Genomic DNA, 20990 nt, shown 5'->3' on the forward strand with positions numbered 1-20990 from the left:
TACATCAGGCTGTGTGTGTGTGTGTGTGTGTGTGTGTGTGTGTGTGTGTGTGTGTGTGTGTGTGTGTGTGTGTAGAGAGAGAGAGAAGTGGTACATTCAATCAAACTCAGCTGTATTGGCCAATGCTGTCTTTTCTAGTGAGACTTTACTGGAGGCCATAGCTTGCCAAAACTCCACTTCATCACTGTGTGTTAGTATGGTAGTCTATATCCTTGACGTTCCAGTTCCGGGATTGCTCGCAGGAAATTCCGCTGGATGCATTTATTTATTATATTTTCGCCGATGTCCGTTTCCTTCGGCTTTCTTTGTGTTGACGTTCTAAACTCCGGTGGATTTATGAGGACTATGGTTAACTGCTCCTCAGATCTCTGCAGGGTAAATCCAGACAGCTAGCTAGACTATCTGTCCAATCTGAGTTTTCTCTCGCACAACTATTTTACAGCGGCTCCATGCGGAGCTTAGCGCCGCCCATTGCGATTGTGATTGGTTTAAAGAAATGCCAGTAAACCAGAGCACGTTTTACTGCCACCCCAGAATGCTATGTGGACTAGCCAGACCCTTCGCAGTGTGTCTGGCAAAGCGAGACTAGGGTATGGTAACTAGGGCTTGGTATCATTCAAAAATGTTGATACTGATACCAGTACCGTGACTTAGATACCGGTTCCTAAACGTAAATTTTTCAATACCAATTTTATAAAACAAAAATAAATTCCAACATTACGGCACAAATCTTTTTATTTATTATAAACAAACGACTATGAGAAGCACACGCAAGGCTTCTTTAATTTTTCATCTCATCTGATCAATCCAATACACATAAGAGCTGTCAAAACCGGTCAAAAATTACATTAAAAGTTCCTTCTAAAAAACTCACAGGTTTGAACGATTGGAATAACTATTTTTGCACATTATGTTCATAAGATGTCAAACGTACAACGAGATATACATAACTACTTGTGTAGGCATATTTAGTGCAACAATATCATGTCTTAAAAGATCTCTACAAACCAACACATTACAAAATAAACTAACGTTGATTTACTAATATTCTACCGTAATATTTAATATAAAGACCATAACAGACCTCTCTCTCTCTGCACCACTATTAACGTTAGCCCCCTAGCAACCAAGCTAGCTCACTAGCCAGCCGGCCAGCCTCTAAATTAGTTAAATGTAACAACTTGTTTGTTTGTCACATCGTAGGCAAGCACATTGCTATCAACAGATGAGAATTTTTGGTAACCAGTGTATGATGAAGGCATGTTGGGTGGTTGAAATTAGCAAGCTAACGTTAGCTAACGAGCCAGCAGCAGGCCGTTCGGTCCCTCCGCTCCCACTGTGGGTAGACTTCTTTGCTGAGGGAACAGATGACAGCCCGGGATCATAGCAACGTTTTTAGTGGTTACCCTTGTTGAATGACCAATAGATTACGTATGGAGAGTTATTTCCTCTCACGTCAGGGCCTTAAGACGTGTAACGTTAGACAACCAATCACAAACACTATCAGATCTTAGTAGAAGCATGATGCATGCTTGTTGGCTCACTGACCCTGATGAGATCTACTCCTTAGGTAATGAAATTGGCTATTGAATGACGAGGCATTTTTTTATACTTGATACCACAGAGGCAATTCGGTCGGTGCCTAAAAAGTATTGAATTCTTCTCATACTTACTGATGGTAACTATGACCATTTGGTTCTGTCTGTATAATCATTACCGTGGCATCGTCATTGGTTTGTGCAGGAGAAACACGCATATAGTAGCACAGAATTGCTGGGATCCTTCGTTATTTGTCATGCCTTGGTGTTGCTCGTGACAGCGAACAAGCTTTCTATGACCTGAAATGAAATACTGAGATGAAACTGATTATAAAGTCTTTTATTTTGTTGTTCATTTTTTTATTCAATTTATTCAAGTTGTATTTCAACATAGAGCATGCGGTGGGAGGAGGATTACAGGGAGGGCAACAGCTTGAATGGGTCACCAGTCCTCTACAAAGTACATGCAGACAAACTCATGTTCATACAATTTAAAGCTTCCACAGTGTGTGCCGGTTGCAACTGCAACAGCTTGTTATTTCCATTTTTTATGAATGTATGGTTTATTTTATTAAATGATTAATCATTTAGTCCAGCGGTTCCTAGTCTACAGCGACGATGTGTCAACATTTCAAATTCCGCCGGATGTCCCTAATTATTCGGCCGGATATCCGTCACCTTCGGCTTTCTTTGTGTTTGCATTCTAAACTCCGGTGGATTTATGACGGGGGGCGCCAACAATCACAGGGGGGTGCGTGAGGCTTTCTCTGCTCTGAGGTCTTCAAACTTAGATTTGCACATAAAATCACGATAACACACTGACTGAGTCATTTATACAAAAGTCTGTATATAAATCCGTTTCGTCAGGTCAGCTGGCTCATCCTTGTTTCTCTATACAGCTATATCTGGAGAGCTTTTGGTTTTCTTGAAGGACAGGACTGTGGAATACCATTTCATTGAATATTAAATAAATAAATGCATAATGTCATAATGTCACATTTATTAATTTCCCACTATTAATTTCCATTTATTCAAATGAAGGGGCGTGGCTATCTCACAGGCTCAGACCAAAGCAACTACCTAGAATGTGTCATTTGTGGCAAGAAGAAAGCTAATGAAAGCATGAAAGCCAAGCAGTATGGAAACTATCATTTGGCATTTTTTATTTAATACATGATTTGAAATTATTTCTTGATTATTACAATGGCTGTTGTCTGTCAATCGACTGATCAATTAATCATTGGATGATCTATCGCTGTGAGGCTTGACTGTATCAGTGCAATACATGATCCATATATCTCTCTCTTTTTATCTGTGATCTGCTCAGCTCCATATATCTCTCTCTGTGTATTTATGATCTGCTCAGCACCTATACTGTATATCTCTCTCTGTTTATCTGTGATCTGCTCAGCTCCATATAACTCTCTGTGTTTATCTGTGATCTGCTCAGCTCCATATATCTCTCTCTGTTTATCTGTGATCTGCTCAGCTCCATATATCTCTCTCTGTGTATCTATGATATGTTCAGCACCCATACTGTATATCTCTCTCAGTTTATCTGTGATCTGCTCAGCTCCATATATCTCTTTCTCTGTTTATCTGTGATCTGCTCAGCTCCATATATCTCTCTCTCTGTGTATCTGTGATCTGCTGATCTACCTCTGTTTATCTGTGATGTGCAGGAAGTGGGCTGTGATCGCCAGCTGGCCAGTGGTGCCAGGGAGGATAACTGCGGCGTCTGCGGCGGCGACGGCTCCACATGCCGGCTGGTCCGAGGACAGGCCCTGCCCCACCTTACACCAGAACAATGTAGGTGATGAAACCCCCATTTGTGTCCAACTCACATACACGACTGCATTCACTCTAGATCAGAGATCTTCTACAGGGGTCCCTAGGAGGTTCTCAGAGTTACTGCAGGAGAGCCCCCATTAGTTTTTTTTTAAGTTTTTTCAAAATTTTAAATGTCTTAAAAAGGTCCCATGGCATGAACATTTCACTTTATGAGTTTTTTTTAATACGCATTCCCCCAGCCTGCCTATGGTCCCCCAGTGGCTAGAAATGGCAATAGGTGTAGACCAAGCCCTGGGTATCCTGCTCTGCCTTTGAGAAAATGAAAGCTCAGATGGGCCGATCTGGAATCTTGCTCCTTATGAGCTCATAAGGAGCAAGGTTACCTCCCCTTTCTCTGCTTTGCCTGCCCAGAGAATTTGGCCCACACATGAGAAAGAGAGAGACATCACGGCTTTTGGCCGAACTGACATGTTCAGTCGGAGGCAGGGCAGTCAGGAATCACCCGGAAATGGCGAGCGGAATGAGCATTACTAGAGTCTCAAAATCTTAAATACATGTGGAGTTAATACCGATTGCAACTGTCTTCAGGGTTGGTTTGTTGTTGCATAAATAGGTCAACATTTCATTTCAAACTTATTTTAAATAATCTTGTCACAGTAATTGGGGTATTTTTCACTCGACTACTATTACTCATTTTATTCACAGACGCTAAAGGGTGATTTTTGCGTCGGTATCTGACGCTGAGGGACACTGACCAAGAGTCAGTATCTTACGAGTTGGGAGTGAGAAGGGCAGTGCTTCTCATGTCGCTTTAATTGCCTCCTTGACTTCTCCACTTGCCTCCCTTCCTCGCGTCCTAGTCCCTCCCACCGAGGAGGCACGGGAGAGATGCGAGGAAATCATCGGCGGAGAGTGGCAACAAGCAAATGTGTTTTAGAGGGATGAGACGTCCTTTCCTCTGAAGCGTCACATGAATTTGTTAGGTGTATGGGTGGAGTTAGCAACTCCATCAGCTGCACGGCTTCCGGAATAGCTGCTCTCTCTTGTATCCTCGCCTATAGCTCCTCGGTGATCCCTCCTAGATGCTCGCTCCTCGGTCCTCGGGACAGAAATAAGAGCTTTGAGACGGCCTTCAACGATGAGGGACAGAACAACTTCCGGTTCAGCCGAGGACCGAGAAGTCGAGGAGCTATCAATTAAGGGCCATGAGATGCAGCCGGGGTTGCTATGGGAGGTACATATTAAAGCTGGATATGTGTCTGCTGAGACTTTGGCTTCTCACCTGTCTTGGCTATGTGTCAGTCCTTGCTGAATTGGCCACAGGCCTCCAGGAGCCATCTCAGCTTTGGCCTGCTCTTCTCTCATTGCCTCCAGCATTTATTTATTAAGGTTGGACTATTAAAAATGCCATCTGGGTACAGAAACCCACCCACTAGCAGATGGAGCAACATCATGTCATTCACCTATCAATGACTTTTTTTTTTCTCTCACAGGTTTTCATAAAATGTAACACCCAATTGTTTTGGCTTGGAGTTGGTTAAATCTCAAAAACACTGTGATTGGAAATGAGTTTTAATCAGTTTCCATCTTAGTTTTAGAACAACAAACTTGGCTCAGCATCGATCATTCAGTCTGTCACTAAAGATTACCTTCAAAAATGCTGACAGGGAGATCAGTATTCATGGCTTTGCGGAGTTTTCTTGAATATTGATAGATGAACAAACAAGCCAACCAATAAATCCACAACCCTTCATTTCTCAGCATTTTTTGTTTTGAATAAAATGTGAAAAGCAAATACACAGCTGCATATGTCTGTCAATATGGAATAGAAGATTTGTTTACTACCCATTCCCTCTCTTTTTAACTTTCACTGCTTGATATATGTGGAGGCTCCAGCAGCACAAATAACAGCTTTACAACATTGGAAATATGAAAATGCAATTTCCACTGGGGTGGAATTTTGTTTAAATGTACCTAGGACTCAGCATTTCCCCAAGTTCTAACAGGTTAATCAAGTACATATTGGCACCATATATATATATATATATATATATATATATATGCATACCAGAGTTATTGGCTCTCCAGCTGGGGTATTGTATCAAATGTTTCAAATTAAGTTGTTTTGGCAGGCCTCAGGGAGTGGAAATAAATATACCTGGGATTCCCTGAAAAACACTGGTATTAAAAATCACAGCCAGTGAGCATGTAAATATTTCTCTGGGCTTTAATATGTGGGGATATTTAGAGAACAGAAGGGGTGTGTCAATATTGGTACATAAAACATGCAATATAGGTGTAGGGAACCGCAAGGTCGCAGGATCAAGTCCCAAGGCCCAAAGTACGGATTGTGTTTTTACCACACCTGCTGTTGTAAAGGTCTTTCCGGTGCTTTATTGGCCACTGTAGATTACTGAGTTAGTGTTATCGGGAGGTATATAGTCGCGATGAATGTTTTGCTTAGACAGAAAATCATTAATTTACAATGAGAGAATAAGTTACAGATGCATTTCAAGTGTTGCATACGGTAAATTAGCCTACTTTGGATGTATCGTGAGCTAAACCGGGTAACATTATCACTGTCACTGTGTCACGAGGCAAAGCATTAAGAGATTGTTGTAGCAACCAACGTAATAATAACTTAGATTAATATAGCGCATTTCATGAAACCCAAGGGCGCTTTACATAAGTACCGTTACAGGGGAACAAGGTAAAAGAAAATAGAGGGCCAACACAAACAGGCTAAAAGGAAAAACACGTCCGCGCTGAATGGACATACAACCACATCGCGCATTCTAATTTTACAGTAAATGCAGAACCGAGGTGATTTATTGAGTTTTGGACTTGTTGCTAACTATAGTTAGCTGCCGTTAGCTCAGTTAGCTGTAACGTTACAGCTGTCCAATTATTTAGCTGACTCAGCTAAAGCGCTAGCATGGTGGAATTAATTGAATCCGATTGAATCGTTCCGAAACTGCCTGGCGGAAACCCAGATTAACGCACATTCAGAGCTATTGGCTACTGTAAACGCTAATTAATATCTGCGAAGCGACAAGTCCCTCCCCACTCGTTGCCTTCGTAGGTTTGATCAGTTAGGTTTAGGCATTAGGAGTGTGATTGGTTAGGGTAAGAATACAAGGGTTGTCCAATCAGAGGCAGAGTAGGGCGGGATATGTCTTCACCATCAAATTTGCTCGGCATTAGTTAACGGAGCGTTTGGTGTCGGTAACCACGGCTAAATGGATGGGACCACAGTGGAGACCAGTTTTTCGGCTGAGAATACACTACCGAGAGGGTTTTCTTTCCTGGTTTGGGTCTTAGCAGCCCTGGGCTGAGTCCGCTAATTTAACAGCTGTACAGCTAACTGAATTCACTAGCTAACGGCAGCTAACTACAGTTAGCGGTTACTTTAGCCTAAAGCTAACATTATCTGTTCAAAATTCAGTAAATCGCCTCGGTAGGCTACTGCATTCACTGTCGTCAAAGTGGTCTTATAACTTTTAAGACATCTTAATGACAATTCCAAATGGTTCCACTTTAGTTGAGGTTATGGATATTATTAATGACACCGTCAAATAAGCATTTGATGATGAAATCAAACTTCATGACAGGTTCAAATTGTTTCACTTTACTTGAGGTCAAGGAAAAAAATGCATGACACAATTATAATGCTCTCATGAAAGCAAATGTAAAAACCAACCTCTTGAGGACATTTTAATGTGATGTTTACACATGAAGCTAAATAGTCGATTAAAGTTTGATAATTGGGCCTGTCATGACATATTTATGACATGGTTATGTTGTCTAGGTTAATGTCAAGTTGTCATTACAAAGACATGGACAGGTTGTACTGTCTTGCTTAATGTCAAGTTATCATAACACAGAGATTGTTGTCTTCGCTAAAGTCAAGTTGTCATGACAAAGACATCTCCGACAGTGCTAACTTTGCATTAAAAGTGTCATAATTTACCGAATGACACTTAATGACAACAGTGATGAACACTCTCCGTGAACCATCACCTTATCGTGGTGGAGAGGTTTGTGTGTCTCTGTGAACCTGAGGGCTGTGTTGTCTGGAGCTTTGTGCTCCTGGTAGGGTCTCCCAAGGCAAAGTGGTCTCAGGTGAGGGGCCAGACAAAGAATGGTTCAAAAACCCCAATGAAAAAGCTAAGCAGAGATGGAGTGACCCTGCCCGGAGGAAGCCCGGGGCCCTGCTGGAGCCAGGCCCAGACGGTGGGCTCGCCGGCGAGCGCCTGGTGGCGGGTTTGCCACGGAGCCCGCCGGGCACAGCCCGAACAAGCTACGTGGCAACTCCCTCTCCATCCCATGGGCCCACCACCTGTGGGAGGAACCGTTGGGGTCGGGTGCGATGCCACATGGGTGGCAGTGAAGGTCAGGGGCCTCGACGGACCAGACCCGGGCAGCAGACGCTGGCTCTGGGGACGTGGAACGTCACCTCTCTGTGGGGGAAGGAGCCGGAACTGGTGCGGGAGGTGGAGCGCCACCGGTTAGATCTGGTGGGGCTTACCTCTCACGCACAGTCTTGGTTCTGGAACCATACTCCTGGATAGGGGTTGGACTCTTTTCTTCTCCGGAGTTGCCCAGGGTGTGAGGCGCCGGGCGGGTGTGGGGATACTCACAAGCCCCGGCTGAGCGCCGCTGTGTTGGAGTTTACCCGGTGGACGAGAGGGTCGCCTCCCACGCCTGCGGGTTGTGGGGGAAAACTCTGACTGTTGTTTGTGCATATGCACCAAACAGGAGTTCGGAGTATTCGGCCTTCTTGAGACCTTGACTGGAGTCCTGCATGGGGCTCCAGTGGGGGACTCCATTGTTCTGCTGGGGGACTTCAACGCACACGTGGGCAATGATGGAGACACCTGAGAGGCGTGATTGGGAGGAACGGCCTCCCTGATCTAAACCAGAGTGGTTGTTTGTTGTTGGACTTCTGTGCTAGTCATGGATTGTCTATAACGAACACCATGTTCGAACATAGGGATGCTCATAAGTGTACCTGGTACCAGAGCACCCTAGGCCGAAGGTCAATGATCGATTTCATAATCGTTTCATCTGATCTGAGGCCGTATGTTTTGGACACTCGGGTGAAGAGAGGGGCAGAGCTGTCAACCGATCACCATCTGGTGGTGAGTTGGGTCAGAGGGTGGGGAAGACTCTGGACAGACCTGGTAAGCCCAAACGTGTAGTGCGGGTAAATTGGGAACGTCTGGGGAGGCCCCTGTCCAACAGACTTTCAACTCACACCTCCGGCGGAGCTTTTCGTGCATCCCTGTGGAGGCTGGGGGCATTGAACCCGAGTGGACAATGTTCAAAGTTTCCATTGCTGAAGCTGCAGCGAGGAGCTGTGGTCTTAGGGTCTTAGGTGCCTCAAGGGGCGGTAACCCACGAACACCGTGGTGGACAACGGTGGTCAGGGAAGCCGTCCGACTGAAGAAGGAGTCTTTCGGGATATGTTATCCCGGAGGACTCGGAGGCAGTTGCAGGGTACCGAAGGGCCCGAAGGGCTGCAGCCTCTGCCGTGAAAGAGGCAAAGCAGCGGGTGTGGGAGAAGTTTGGAGAAGACATGGAGAAGGACTTTTCGGTCGGCACCAAAGTGCTTCTGGAAAACTGTTCGCCACCTCAGGAGGGGAAGCGGGGAACCATCCAAGCTGTGTACAGTAAGGATGGGACACTGTTGACCTCAACTGAGGAGGTAATAGGGCGGTGGAAGGAGCACTTTGAGGAACTCCTGAATCCGACTAATACGCCCTCTATGTTAGAGGCAGAGCTGGAGGATAATGGGGGATTGTCGTCGATTTCCCAGGCGGAAGTCACTGATGTAGTCAAACAACTCCACAGTGGCAAAGCCCCGGGGATTAATGAGATCCGTCCAGAAATGCTCAAGGCTCTGGGTGTGGAGGGGCTGTCCTGGTTGACACGCCTTTTCAACATTGCGTGGAAGTCTGGGACGGTGCCAAAGGAGTGGCAGACTGGGGTGGTGGTTCCCCTTTAAAAAAGGGGGACCAGAGGGTGTGTGCCAATTATAGGGGTATCACACTTCTCAGCCTCCCTGGTAAAGTCTACTCCAAGGTGCTGGAAAGGAGGGTTCGCCAATAGTCGAACCTCGGGTTGAGGAGGAACAATGCGGATTCCGTCCTGGTCGTGGAACAACGGACCAGCTCTTCACTCTCGCAAGGATCCTGGAGGGAGCCTGGGAGTATGCCCAACCGGGTCTACATGTGTTTTGTGGATTTGGAGAAGGCGTATGACCGGGTCCCCGGGAGATACTGTGGGAGGTGCTGCGGGAGTATGGGGTGAGGGGGTCTCTTCTCAGGGCCATCCAATCTCTGTACAACCAAAGCGAGAGCTGTGTCCGGGTTCTCGGTAGTAAGTCGGACTCGTTTCAGGTGAGGGTTGGCCTCCGCCAGGGCTGCGCTTTGTCACCAATCCTGTTTGTAGTATTTATGGACAGGATATCGAGGCGTAGTCGGGGTGGGGAGGGGTTGCAGTTTGGTGGGCTGGGGATCTCATCGCTGCTCTTTGCAGATGATGTGGTCCTGATGGCATCATCGGCCTGCGACCTTCAGCACTCACTGGATCGGTTCGCAACCGAGTGTGAAGCGGTTGGGATGAGGATCAGCACCTCTAAATCTGAGGCCATGGTTCTCAGCAGGAAACCGATGGAATGCCTTCTCCAGGTAGGGAATGAGTCCTTACCCCAAGTGAAGGAGTTCAAGTACCTTGGGGTTGTGTTCGCGAGTGAGGGGACAATGGAGCGGGAGATTGGTCGGAGAATCGGCGCAGCGGGTGCGGTATTGCATTCAATCTATCGCACCGTTGTGACGAAAAGAGAGCTTAGCCAGAAGGCAAAGCTCTCGATCTACCGGTCAGTTTTCGTTCCTACCTCACCTATGGTCATGAAGGCTGGGTCATGACCGAAAGAACGAGATCCAGGGTACAAGCGGCTGAAATGGGTTTCCTCAGGAGGGTGGCTGGCGTCTCCCTTCGAGATAGGGTGAGAAGCTCACTCATCCGTGAGGAGCTCGGAGTAGAGCCGCTGCTCCTTTGCGTCGAAAGGAGCCAGTTGAGGTGGTTCGGGCATCTGGTAAGGATGCCCCCTGGGCGCCTCCCTAGGGAGGTGTTCCAGGCACGTCCAGCTGGGAGGAGGCCTCGGGGAAGACCCAGGACTAGGTGGAGGGATTATATCTCCAACCTGGCCTGGGAACGCCTCGGGATCCCCCAGTCGGAGCTGGTTAATGTTGCTCGGGAAAGGGAAGTTTGGGGTCCCCTGCTGGAGCTGCTCCCCCCGCGACCCCACACCGGATAAGCGGACGAAGATGGATGGATGGATGGATGAACACTCAAAATGACTCCATGTTCATGACAGATGTCATAACAATGACAGTGTCATATCAGTTTTATGAACACCCTTTCAAACAAAGTGTTACCTATTATTTTGATAAGCTATTATTTTGATAGCTTACTATTATAGGGCACCGTAAAAAATGGTGCATAGGCTTTAGGCCCTCCTACACATTATTGTAGGCCTAGTTTAATATGCAACTCAGTTTTATACAATATATGTAGTAAGGGGGTCCCTGATCCGTCTCTCTTTCAGGTTAGGGGTCCTTGGCCTAACAAACATTGAAGATCCCTTTTACTGTGTGAAATGTGAATGCCTACCGTGGGTTTCTAAGACTGGTTGGCACTGTGAAGTGGCCTGAAGTGTGACTTGTGGCCAGCACTTATTTAGCACACATATAGACTAGTCTATATCCACGGAAATTCCGCCGGATGTCCCTCTTTCGGCCGGATGTCCGTCACCTTCCTCTTTCTTTGTGTTGACGTTCTGAACTCCGGTGGATTTATGAGGACTATGGTTAGCTGCTATACTATTTTGCAGAGGCACCGTTGCTCCGTCCAGAACTTGTCTTGGTGAAACATGTCTTCGTTCAAAAGTTGTTTTAGTCGTGCAACGGATAGTCTAGCTAGCTGTCTGGATTTACCCTGCAGAGATCTGAGAAGCAGCTAAACCTAGTCCTCATAAATCCACCGGAGTTTAGAACGTCAACACAAAGAAAGAGGAAGGTGACGGACATTCGGCCGAAAGACCAAGACAAAAAAGATGGCGCCAGTGTGTTTGGCTCGCCGTCTCTCTGTCAATGCTGTGTGTGTTTGTGCTGTTCGTGTCAATTGTTGTTCAAAACATTGATTCAATATTGGTTTGCAATCGCCAAACACTACTGGATTTTCGTTTCTCGGCCAAAGATCTAGTAAGGTTTGATCATGGTGGATATAAAACTTTGGCCCCGTTCCTATTGGGAATACCTGCTTGCCTTTGCCGCCCTGAGACTCTACATCGCTACCGCAGGCTGAAGGCCTGCTCAGCGCGTTCTTCTTTTTCCTTGACTGGGGATTGAGCGGTGCCTTGACTCCTCGTTTCTTGGCGAGTGCTGGACCCTGTCGACGCCTGGTTGGTACCTGTTGTCGGCCAGGATGAGGTGTTCCGGAGGTCTCCTCGTCCCAGCTGGCGCGGGATAAATCGGATGAACCTGCGGCTGCTCCATAGACTCTGTGGCTCCATTGAAATCTAGGCAATCTAAAACTAAAGTTGAACCCTGGCGAAATGACTCTACCCGTGTTGTCAGAAGTGAGTGCCACAGGGCTGTACGCAAATGGAAAAAAGATAAACTACATGTATCTCTGCAAATGTTAAGGGACTGCTGGCGGTATTACTAGACAAGTTTTAAAGAAGCTAAAAGGAAAAATTTCGCTGAAATTATTCTCTCAAATTGTAACAAGCCTCGTGTTTTATTTAAGACTATTGACTCAGTTCTCAATGTACCGCTAACTGTCTGTTTTGATGCCTTCTATGGTGTATGTGAAAAGTTTCTTCACTTTTTTATTGATAAGGTCACTACCATTAGGGCTCAAATCTCACCTTCGGCTTATGACCCCTCAATCCCTGTCCTCTGCTCTGCTGTCTTTGACAAGTTTGAACCTGTGACTTTGTCTGTCTTACAGAAGATTGTTGGGCATTTGAAGTCCTCAGGTTCTCCAAATGATACTATCTCTCCTCGACTTTTTAAGGAGGTTGTTCCTACTATAGGGCCATCTATTCTTGCAGTTTTAAATAGTAGCCTTTCCTCAGGGGTGGTCCCTAAACTTTTGAAACATACAGTAGTGCAACCTTTAATTAAAAAACCTGGGCTGGATCCTGCAGATCTGGCAAATTTTAGACCTATATCTAAACTATCCTTTATGGCAAAAATCCTTCAAAAGATAGTTTGCAGTCAATTAATGGTCTTCTTGGATGAGCACAATATTCTTGAAGTTTTCCAATCTGGTTTTAAAACCCTACATAGCACAGAATCGGCTCTTCTAAAAGTTTTTAATGATATTCTTTTAGCTACTGACTCTGGGAATTGTGTTATTCTGATGCTTCTTGATCTGACTGCTGCTTTTGACATAGTGGACCATGAAATCCTGATTTCTCGTTTGGAGCGGTGGGTGGGCATCAGGGGCATTGCACTGAAATGGTTCAGGTACTATTTGGAAGGTAGAATTTTCTGTGTCAGCTGTGGAGATTTTGTGTCCTCCTCTGCTCCTCTGTCTTGTGGTGTCCCACAGGGCTCAATTTTAGGCCCTCTTCTCTCTTTATCTACTTCCGCTTGGTTCCATACTTAGGAAGCATGGTATGTCTTTTCACTGTTATGCAGATGATAGTCAGATCTATGTCCCTCTTAAAAAGAATAAAACTGTTGGTCCATTACTTAAGTGTCTTGATGACATAAAGGCTTGGATGGCTCTTAACTTTTTAAGTTTTAATGAAAGTAAGACAGAAGTGATTTTCTTTGGTGGCACCGCTGGGACCCCTTGTGCTTTGGGTTCCTTGAGTCAATATATTAAGCCAACAGTCACTAATCTAGGGTGTAAAATTGACCCTGATGTTAAGCTGGACAGACAGATTAGGTCAAGTTTTTTTCATTTGAGGCAATTGGCCAAAATAAAGCCATTGCTTTCTAGGCAGCACTTTGAGACAGTAATCCACGCCTTTGTCACCACTCGGCTGGATTACTGTAATGTACTGTACGTGGGGGTCAGTGGGTCCTCTATTGCTCGGCTCCAGTTGGTGCAAAGCCCTGCTGCACGTCTTTTAACTGGAACACGTAAATACGAGCACATTTCCCCCATTTTATCGTCACTGCATTGGCTGCCTATATATCAAAGGATCCATTTTAAGATTCTTTTATTTGCTTTAAAATGCCAAAATGGCCTTGCCCCTCCTTACATCTCTGAGCTGCTACACCCCTATAGACCCACCGTTCTCTCAGGTCAGCCGATTAACTGCTCCTAATTGTGCCTAAAACAAAGCGAAAGCTAAAACCATGCTTTTTCGGTAGCAGCTCCGAAATTGTTGAACAATTTACCTCTGCACATTAGACAGGCATCTTCACTGTCTATTTTTAAGTCTTTTCTTAAAACCCACCTTTATTCTTTGGCCTTTGAAAACTATATTGATTGTATTGGTTCATTGTATGGTTTGTTATTGTTTTTATTTGTATTATATGGGTCATGTGAGTTTTGTATTTAGGGCTTTTATGTATCCATTTATTGTTTTACTGTACAGCACTTTGTGTCCTCTTTGGATTTTAAAGTGCTCTATAAATACATTTTTGATTGATTGATTGAAGACGATTGTAATTGGTTTAAAGAAATGGCAACAAACCAGAACACGTTTTTCTCCCAATCCCGGAATGCTGTGTGGATTAGCCAGACCTTCATCTGCAGCGCTATGGAGGAAGGTCTGGCAATGCGAGTCAGAGGCCAATGGGGAACCTGTAAAGCCGTAGTTATCTTTAAACAAGTGTCAAAGTGTCCTCTGGTTAGTGATACTCTACCTGTCACATTCATCTGTTCGTTTTCCTTTCGGTTGTCAAGTTTCGGTCTCTCGTGTCCTCTCTGCTTTGGCATCAACTTTAATGTCCGACAAGAGGAGAGCTGATACAGGAAACCAATCACGACCACTTATGCTTACCTTGGTCAGTGAGTTTCTTTACCATCACAGACACCCAGAGTATGACCTTTTTTCCTCCCCATCCATTATGCATGACTACTATTTATCATTGCATTTGTAATATGAATTGGCTACAGTATTCCCTAAAGCTTCAGTTAATGGGTCCAGCACGCTCGTGTAAAATGAGCTCATAACTGTTTATCTCTATTTCATTTCCCTTATTTATTTTTGAAGGTCACTGTGGCTGTGCATTTAATCTTCATTTTTGAGTTCAGAGAAAAAAAATGCAAATGGCTGCTGCTATAATTTATTTCATTGCTCCCATAAATTCTGGACAGTGCAGATGCAGTTTCCAAAGCATAATTATGTTAGGGGGCAAAGCTCTGTGGCTGGCAGCCAGAGCAGCTTAATTGTTTGAGCTCCGCGCTCATTTGTTGCCAGAGGGGAAAAGTAACTCTCATAAAATGTGGAAAATAGAATTAACACTCCATTTGCCTATAAAGGTCTCGCCTCGTTACTACACCTCCTCGCTTAACCACGGAAGGAGAAACACTTCTAATGTGAAGAGTCAGGAAGTGTTTTGCAGTCTGGAAAACAGAAATCCTTCCACAGCAGTAAATACTTTCAATAGTTAAGCGGTGTGCTGTTTCTGTATGCTGTGAGCGTGACCTAACAAGAGTCACATGATTGACTAGTTAGTAAGCCTTACTGACGTTAATAGCACACATGTGTATGTTATTTAGGTCTGCAGGGTTGATCGGGGCTGCTGTGCAGTTGTAAAGCAGGCAGATTTAGGGATGGCAGTGACTGGAGTGTGGTGGTCCCCTTCAGTCAGCCAAGGGCCGTAACAACAATCTAGGAGCACAGCCGGATTAAATGAAAAGATTACACTAGGCATAATGCTTTTTTCGGGCCCCCTCCAAATGGATATTTTGTTATTTGGTGAATAAACAAGATTACTTTTAACTGCCACATAACTATTATGCTAATGTATTTATTTAGGTATTTGAATACATCTAATTTAGGCTTATTTGGAAGGGCCTAAGAAAAACTTGTCTAAAGACTCTGTCGTTTTCTCTCTTCTTTTTCATTTTTTCTTTTTTTTTCTCGCTTTGCTGCACCTGAAAGCATCCCAGAAAAGTGGTAGTGTAACAGTTATGGCTAGCTGACATACGGAACAAGAAACACATTTTCCTGCAATTGGAGTTTTTTATTTTACTGTAGTTTTTATTAAAACAATATGTATATATATATATATATATATATATATATATATATATATATATATATATATAAATAAACTATACATGTTTAGATGAAGGGTTACAATGGAAATATTAACTGTGCTTTAATTAACACTTGTATGTTTATAAGCATCTTATAAGGTCTTATAAGTGTCTTAATAACGTTAATTACTGCTTATTACAAGCATTTCAAAATAAAGTGTTACCATATATTTTTAAAACTACAAAACCATTTATTTATTTATTTATTTATTTACTTTTCCCTTTTTCTAGGCACCCTAGTAGCAAATGGGCCCTGGGCATGTGCCTAGAATGCCTTTGCCTAGATCCGCGCCTGGCTAGATGTACAGTGAAGGAGATTTTTCTTTAATAAAAGGGACTTCAATTCAAATTAAACGCAAGCTATGCTTTCTCTCTCATGCAGCTGAAGGACTAAATACATGTGATAGCACCTGGAAACTTATACATGAAAGCTGTAGTTATTGATTTGGATTTCCACTTTAAAGCAGCATAACAAGCTGTGTAGACTTTTTGAAGCTTTAACAAATAAGCACTCACACACAGCTTTGGAGTGAGGTCTGGCTACTCCACAGGTACATTCCAGGATAGGAGAATACATTGGTTTGCATTTCTTTAAACCAATCACCATCGTCTTGGGCTGCACTAAGCTCCGGAAGCAGCAACGGTGGCTCTGCAAAATAAAATTAAGTTAACTGTTCACACAATACAGTAACGTGAGCTTTTTAAAATTTGCTGGATACATGGTTAAACCTCATTTGCTCTAACCAGTGGATCGCCATGTGTACTTCATCCACAGCAATCCCACCAATCGGTCCCAAAACATCCCAGTTAGAGAGTAAATGCCATAAACATATTCTTTGTAAATCTTTACAATCATTCCATGAAAGAACCAAGCAGGCCTGCCTTGATACCCCATCCAAATTTTCTTCAAAACATTTTCAGTGTGTAGCCTGCTAGCTCGGAGGTTGTTGTTGTTTCCCGTAGCAAAGGGATTTTGAGAATGGCAACACACCCAGAGCAGACATGCTGCCCCAATCTCAGGCTTTATCCTGGAAATTTACTTCTCAGGCAACTGACTGGGGCAAATGGGCTTGTGTATGTACTGACAAGGCTGATGAGGAAAAGTGGGAACAGTTGTGTACGTGAATGAGAGAGTTAAGTGACTTTGGCTGGTGGATGGATGAGGAATGGTAAGTCCAGAGAGTTCTTGAGAAATGCATGAGCCTGGGGGAAGTGAGAGGTGTATGGGGGACAGACTGAGTAAAATGAAAACTACTGAGACAGACATTGGGACAACAAAAGCACAGCAAGAACTGTGATAGGTCAGCTTGGGCTTTCTCCTACAAGTCTGATGCCAGTAGGGATTGTTGAGAGTGAAGGCAACATTAGGCAAGAAAAAAGCCCAGTTATTTTTTCCTTTTAAGTGACACACAAGCAAAGCCACCTCCATTGCAAACCTTATATTTACTGTGACCACAGCTTCTTTATGCAATGAATTAAACAACAGCAATACAATACATTGAGAGGCGAGTTCTGGCACATCTCAAAACATGCCTGCCACCCGCACTGAGCCCCCTCCGATTCGCCTACCGCCAGAACAGGTGTACAGAGGACAGAATGGTATTCATTGACTGTTCATCGACCTAAGTTCAGCATTCAACACCCTCATCCCCTTTACCTGATCACCAAACTGACCTCAACACCTCACTCTGCATTTGGATACAGGACCTAACCAACAGACCTCAGTATGTTAAGGCCCTGACACACCAAGGAGATGGTCGGCCGTTGGTCCAAGGTGGGCCGGTGAGCGTCCGTCGCCCTAGTTTTTGCGGTGTGCCATACACCTTCACAACGCGTTGGCTTTTGTTGGCCTTTTTTGGCCTTTTTTGGCCAATCAGTGTTGGTGTGAGGAACCTGATTGAAAAACAATAGTGAGAAAGAGCGCACACAGAAGGCTCTTCTAATTTTTCATCTTTGTCTCATCTAATCAATCCAATACACATAGCGCTGTCAACACTGGCCAAAAGTTACGTTTGAATGTAACTTAATAAAAAACACATTCAACATTCATCCATGATTGGAATATCTATTTTTGCACATTATGGTAAACTTACAACAAGATACGTAACTACTTGTGTGGGTATATTATTTCAACACAAACATTTATTTTACAATTTCTACATGCCTACACCTTACAAAATAAACTAACGTTAATAAACTAATGTCCTATACTGTGAAATTGAATATAAAGACCGTAACGCTTGGTCCCTCAGCTCCCCACCGTAGGGAGACTTCTTTTCTTAGAGAACGGATGACAGTCGGGTTAGCCATCTCCTGGTGTCTGCGGTTTTCCAGGTGGGGGTGAAGAAGAGGGACTGTAGGCACCGTTCAGTTCTGCCGCTGCTGATTCAAGCAAACGCTGTTTTGTTGTGGGTAGCAACATTTGTGTCTGGTTGCCCTTTTTGAATGATGATTTGATTACCGCCATCTGCTGGTATAGAGAGTTAAGTCTCCTCACGCAGGCGCAGAATGTACATGGTACTTGGCCATCGACTGTAGTCTTTGTAGTGTGTTCAAATGCAAGTTGTTGGCCAAGACAAAGGCATCGTGAGGCAACGCCACTGTCTGCTTTCGTCGCCACTAGTTCTTGGCCGTTTGCTTGGTGTGTCAGGGCCTTTAGGTTAGACAACGACAACCTCTTCCTCACCCTGAACAACGGCGTCCCACAGGGCTGTGTGCTGAGTCCTCTCCTCTACTCCCTCTTCACCTTCGACAGCACACCTGTACATAGTTCCAATACCATTATCACATTTGCAGACGACACACCTGTGGTTGGCCTCATCAACAACAATGATGAGTCGGCCTACAGGGAGGAGGTACAGCACCTAGCGACAATAGTTGTTGGGTGCCGGGCATGTCGTGTACAGTGGGTTTATCAGTACTGATTCACTGAAAACAGCTGCCTGCTGCTGGAATGAGGTTGATGAGAGCAGAGTCGAAAGCCAGAAAAACTCAGACAATGAGCTAAACACTTAAAAGCCCAGGAGATCTGAGACTGCAGAGTTGGGTGATAATTCTCACAGCATTAAATTGTTAGAATTAGTCTGGTAGTGCTTTTAATAGTTCTAACATTTCCAGATGTATGAAGTCCTTAGAGGGAATGGTGAAATATCGCTATCAGAGACTGAGTCAGCGAGGTGAACTCCCACTTGTGTCAAACCCCACACACCCAGAGGAAGTTTGGTTTGGTTTCTCTTTTTCAGCTATATGATTAGTCAAATTAGCAAACTACTTTCCCCAGTTCCCACTACAGTCATTAAATGTCTTGTGAAACATGTTCTTGTAGACTAATAGAATATAATGTCTAAAATTGGCAGTTTCCCTCTTTGTGAAAAGGGTGGACAGCAGATAGAACATATGGTCCTCACAAATACGGATGCAGAGCACACAAACACACTCATGCTGAAAAAACTCATACTGTTATCTTTAATGTTTTGACTCCTCATCTTACCAGATTGCATTTTGGGTCCAAACCTGCTATTCCTCAAAATGTGACAGTAGTCTCAGCCAACCGGAAGTCACTAATCCACAACTCACTCGCTCAATATAAGCTCACCAAAGCAATTTTATAACCGTTTTAATGATCAATTAGTTAACTTAACAGGAGGGATAGGGCCCCATTCTTCCCGAATTCCAAAAATTCACTATACTGGAGAATGCTGTCTAACATCCTCTAAAATCTCCCATGCTAAAGGTGTTTGATTCTCCAGCCAGTTGTGCAGGTTTTTCCTTTAATTTGCCCTTCATCTGTATATTTTTTGTATTGTACCGTATGTTGAAATGAAACCTTTCCAACCTTGTGTCTGCCTGCAGCTATCAAGACAGTGCTGGACATGCCGATAGGAAGCCGCTTTCTCAGACTCAATGCCAAAGGACCTGATATTATAGGTGAGTGACAACAGTTCAGTCCATACTCTGAGTTTGAATTTCAAAAGATATGGATATGTTTATGGAAAGTGTTTATTGCCTTATTGTGTTTGTCATAAGTCAGTGTGAACATGAAAGGAACTAGAACTAGATGGCAACGTTTTTACCAAACGATACAAACTACAGCTGTGAACTTTACCTTAGTGTCTTGCGGAATGGTAATTACCATAGAAATTAAATGGATAGAAAGGCCATTTCCATTCAAATCAACGTAGCAGAATGGTCAGAGCAGCAGCTATTTTTATGTGAACCATTGCCATGGTAACGTATAAACTTCGATATAAACCGACTTCCGGCAAGTCGCGGAGGTAACTGTCTCTCCTTGTTCTCCGCAGCTCCGAGAACGTCTACTTTGAGCTGTGTCTGGCCCATAATACATCCATGGCCAGGGCGCTCTCCTCCCAGCCATGGATGTATTAAGCCACTAGCGAGTTGTGATACAGTTTACGGCCCCATTAACGTGTGTTGACACCACGACAACTAACAACAATCACCATCATGTTGTGTACTTGAATGACCACGCAAACAGACCCTTCTATCCATTGTATTTCTATGGTTATTAGTTTATGATATTCCTTTAGAACCTGGATTGTAATATGGAACAAGGAAGAGAACAGGACTTTTCCTTAAAACCTTCCATATTCTCGACATGAAATACATTAACAAAAACGTCCTAAATACCCTGAACCTTGTGATTTTCATCATTTAGAGCACATTTTTGTCATTTTAGCTTTCCATGGCCTATTTACTGTCAGTTAAAAGGAGTGCAAGAGCAACATACGCAGATAAACCCAGCACATGTCAACAAGCCTAACCCTGCTAATATACTCAAGTTCCATCCAGCGCAATGCCCCAAAGAGATGCAGGATTTACTGGATGTGTTCTCTGTCAGATGTTTCGGAATCAAGGAGTGACCTAAGAATTACTATAGCAGATTATTCATAAACTACCAGGAGATCAGTGTTGCCAATGGGGAATATTCATGAACTTTGGAGCTAGGTTAGCTGAGCTGTGTATGTGTCTTTGATTTCCTCTCTTTTACTGTGGTCACTCTCTGTCTTCAGCTTCTCTCCTAATCATCTTTTCACCGCAACACAGGGCCCTCTTTACACACGGACTGTTTTCATTTTTGAATTACTTCTTTTCATTACATAGCACGGCTGAAGGATTGTTAATTAAAAGGTTGTGAAAACTTTTTTTATTTTATTTTTTTGGAAAATAAACGCTTTGGTGGTAGAGTTCTAATTATAAAGTGGTAAAAGTCTTTAAAGAGAATAGTACCATTAGGTTAATAAGTAAAAATGCAACATGAGCAATGGTTGATGCTTTGTCTTGCACCAAACTTAAAAATGATAGATATCTTGTCACATATATTTAAAGACATCATCTGATGTTCCC

At 43.9% G+C, this 20990-nt stretch overlaps 1 protein-coding gene across 1 annotated transcript in view; it reads left to right on the forward strand.

The window, feature by feature from the left end:
- Positions 1–20990, forward strand: part of LOC114553580 (ADAMTS-like protein 3) — a 243131-nt gene that overhangs the window by 192287 nt on the left and 29854 nt on the right. The window contains exons 7-8 of the mRNA XM_028574811.1: positions 3221–3347; positions 19479–19553. Of these exons, the coding sequence (XP_028430612.1) occupies positions 3221–3347; positions 19479–19553 (202 nt within the window). The remainder of the gene's footprint in view (positions 1–3220; positions 3348–19478; positions 19554–20990) is intronic.

This window comes from Perca flavescens, chromosome 1, assembly GCF_004354835.1.
Source record: "Perca flavescens isolate YP-PL-M2 chromosome 1, PFLA_1.0, whole genome shotgun sequence".
NCBI lineage: Eukaryota > Metazoa > Chordata > Actinopteri > Perciformes > Percidae > Perca > Perca flavescens.